The 3278-nt window shown below is 57.2% G+C and overlaps 2 protein-coding genes across 2 annotated transcripts; both read right to left on the bottom strand.

The window, feature by feature from the left end:
* Positions 1 to 455: 455 nt before the first annotated feature.
* DQ04_05271060 (aldehyde dehydrogenase, mitochondrial precursor) lies at positions 456 to 1958 on the bottom strand (the record flags this gene model as incomplete). Its single annotated transcript, XM_009314093.1, has 1 exon — positions 456 to 1958. One exon carries the CDS (start codon positions 1956 to 1958, stop codon positions 456 to 458), a length of 1503 nt encoding a protein of 500 aa, XP_009312368.1.
* A 650-nt stretch (positions 1959 to 2608) lies between these two features.
* On the bottom strand, positions 2609 to 3106 carry DQ04_05271050 (cytochrome c oxidase VII; the record flags this gene model as incomplete). The annotated part of the gene is made up of 1 exon (XM_009314092.1): positions 2609 to 3106. One exon carries the CDS (start codon positions 3104 to 3106, stop codon positions 2609 to 2611), a length of 498 nt encoding a protein of 165 aa, XP_009312367.1.
* Between the last annotated feature and the right edge of the window lie 172 nt (positions 3107 to 3278).

Genomic DNA, 3278 nt, shown 5'->3' with positions numbered 1-3278 from the left:
AGAGAGAGAGAGAGAGACGCTCGCACAAACCACGAAACAAAAACAAACAAACAAAATAAAAGATAAAGACGCCTCTTGCCGCACCTGCGAAAAGTGCCGTCGGGCACGACCCGCAGCTGCCAGCAAAGACCAACCCTCCAACCCCACCCCCCGTCGTGGCATCGGCGCGCAGGGGGACCCGCCATCCCTCTCTCGCCACCCCACTCCACCTCAAAAGACACAAACGAAAAAAAAAAGGTCAACATCGGAAGAGGGTGCCGATTTCTCGTGGGTCCCCCTGCCCACTCAACTGGGGGAAGGGAAGAAGCATATTTTGATATATATATATATATATATACGCAAAGAAAAAGGAAACGATCCGGGCATGTCAAACAACCAAACACAAGTATAACATAAAGGGAAAAAACGCTCGCTGGTATCAGTAAAATATAAAAAAAGTAAAGGGTCAGATCTAGTTAGTTCTTGACAAACGGACTCTTTAGCGCGATGAATACAGACTTGGTCTCCGTGTAATTGGACAACGCCTCCTCCCCCAACTCCCTGCCGATGCCGCTCTGTTTGCACCCACCGAACGGCATGGCGGCATCGTAACGGTTCCAGCAGTTCACCCACACCGTGCCAGCCTTCAGGAAGGATGAGTAGTGCATGATCTTATCAAGATCGCATGTGCAGATGCCGGCGGCGAGGCCGTACGTCGTTGCGTTGGCGCGCTCCACCGCCTCCTCCATTGTGTGGAACTTCAAAACGCTCGCGACGGGACCGAAGATCTCTTCACGCGCGATTGTCATGTTGTCTGTGACGTCCGTGAAGACGGTGGGCTGCACAAAGTAGCCGCGGGTGCCATGCCTGCCGCCGCCTGTGACGAGTGTTGCCCTTTCTGCTTTCCCCTTCTCGATGTACTCAAGCACGCGCTGCTGCTGCCGCGCTGAGACGAGCGGGCCCTGATCGTTTGCGAGGTCGTTGCCGGGGCCGACGCGCCGCTTCTCCACTGCCACCTTGAGCCGCGCCACAAAGTCGTCGTGCACCTTGGCGTCGACAAAGATGCGGGACGACGCAGTGCAGACCTGGCCCATGTTGAAGTACACGCCGTGCGAGGCCACGTCCACGGCGGCGTCGAGGTCGGCGTCATCGCAGACGATGAGCGGCGACTTGCCGCCGAGCTCGAGCGTCACCCGTTTCAGATTGCTCTCCGCCGCCATGCACAAGATCTGGCGGCCAACAGCAGTGGAGCCGGTAAAGGCGACCTTGTCCACATCGCGGTGCCGCACGAGGTGTGCGCCGGCAGTGCTGCCGAAGCCCGGAAGAATGTTAGCGACGCCCGGGGGATAACCGGCCTCCATCAGCAGCTCGCCGAGGCGCAGCGCACCGAGCGGCGTCTGCTCTGCCGGCTTTAGCACGACGGTATTTCCCATCGCAAGGGCGGGGGCGAGTTTCCACGCGGCCATCAGCAGTGGGAAGTTCCACGGGATGATCTGCCCGCATACTCCCACCGGCTCGCGCTTCACGAAGCTGAAGTTGCACCCGCTGACAGGGGCGACGCGGCCGTAGATCTTGTCCGCCCACCCCGCGTAGTAGCGGAAGCACTCCTCCATCAGCAGCAGGTCCACGTTCAGCGCGGCGTTGTACGACTTGCCATTATCAAGAGTCTCAATCGCGGCCAACTCCTCGCGGTGCTGGTAGATGAGGTTGGCCAGTTTCAACATCAGCGAGCGGCGGTAGGCGCCGTCGGTGGTGCGGTAACTGTCAAACGCCTTGCGGGCAGCCGTAACGGCGAGATCCACATCGGCGGCATCCGCCTCAGCCACGCGGGCGCACACCTCCTCCGTCGCCGGGTTTATGACGTCCATCATTTTTCCCGAAACGGCAGGCACAAATTTGCCATTGATGAGCATTTTGTCTTGCAACCACTTGATAGCTGGCGGCTTGCCATTGAGGGCACGGGCGGTGGCAACAAACATGCTGATCTCGTCGAACTGCCCCACCAGTTGTTTAGATGGTCCTTTTGTCTTTGTGTGTGTGGGTGTGGGTGTGTGCTTGCCTATGCGTCAGTAGAGACATGCAAGGAAAGAACAGAGATGTACCATTCAGCGCACAATGAGCGCCTCGTTCTCAGCGCGTGTGGGTGTGTGTTTTTTTTGTTTTGTGGGTTTCTTGCCTTTTCCACTACTGCATCCGTTCTTCAAACAAGTCTTTCGTCAATACTACTATCTTCGCCTTCTAATTCCTACAAAGGCAGAACAATTTAACTGTGCCAAAATCACACGCACACACATATACGCCCCCCGAAAAAAAAAAAAGAGAAGTCCTTCCTACCCAATAGTTTTCTTCCCATCAATAGCCACTGTGTCCCTATAAAGCAAGTGGGGGAGCTTGGCGGGTCTCCCACACTCCCACCTAACGTTACTGCCTCAGCAGCAGCAATAGCATCGGTAGTGGTCATAGGAGTCGTGGTAGCAGATGATACACCGCCACCCCGACACACGTCTGCCGCCTCGCTCTGACTCTTTCCTGCAGTCCCCACACGTCCCCACACGCAGTCACAGATAGCAGCTCAAACCGGTCTACACACACCCTCACTTGTATGCGACCCACCGCAGTGTCATCCACATTACGCGGGGATGTAGAACTTCCGTGGGCCAGGTGAGCCGGCCTCGCCAATCACTGACGCGTACTGGTCGCTGTACTGCCACACGTGCGACATGTGGTCCCATGGCGAGTTGTTGATAGCCTCCTCCCACTCCTTGTTCACCACCTTACGCCACGTCGGGTTGTTCGCAGGCACATACACGCCGTAGTAGTAGCGCAGGCCAGCGTAGACAACAGAGGCGTACAGCCCAAATGATACCATCAACTTCAAGATTGGGTGGCGCGGAAGCTTTGTTCCCTCGCCGAAGAACTTATCGGAGACCTGCATTGCGCGAACGGTGTCGACGGCGTCCTTGTACTGCTGGTGGTCCTTGAAGTGTGCGAGGGCCTCGGGGTGGTAGTACACCTCGCGCCGCCCGCCCCACACCCACCTCAGGGAGAACGCCCTGAAGCTTGGCAGACGCGCTCGGTACTCCGCGAGGGTTGTCGCGGGCGCCCAGACACCAAAAGGCCGCGGCATTGGATTGAGCTCTTACACACCTGGCTATAGCTTGGCCGTCACGCAACAGGGGAAAGGAAAGAGTGAGAATGCCGCAAAACACCACTGTGCGAGGGGCACAAGAAAAAAGAGTCGCAGTTGCGAGAAGGACCAAGCTTGCCTGCAGCCACACCCACCCACACACACACACACA

This window comes from Trypanosoma grayi, assembly GCF_000691245.1.
Source record: "Trypanosoma grayi strain ANR4 Tgr_527_V1, whole genome shotgun sequence".
NCBI lineage: Eukaryota > Euglenozoa > Kinetoplastea > Trypanosomatida > Trypanosomatidae > Trypanosoma > Trypanosoma grayi.
Note: the sequence above shows the minus strand (reverse complement) of the source record. Positions and strands in the feature narration are given on the sequence as shown.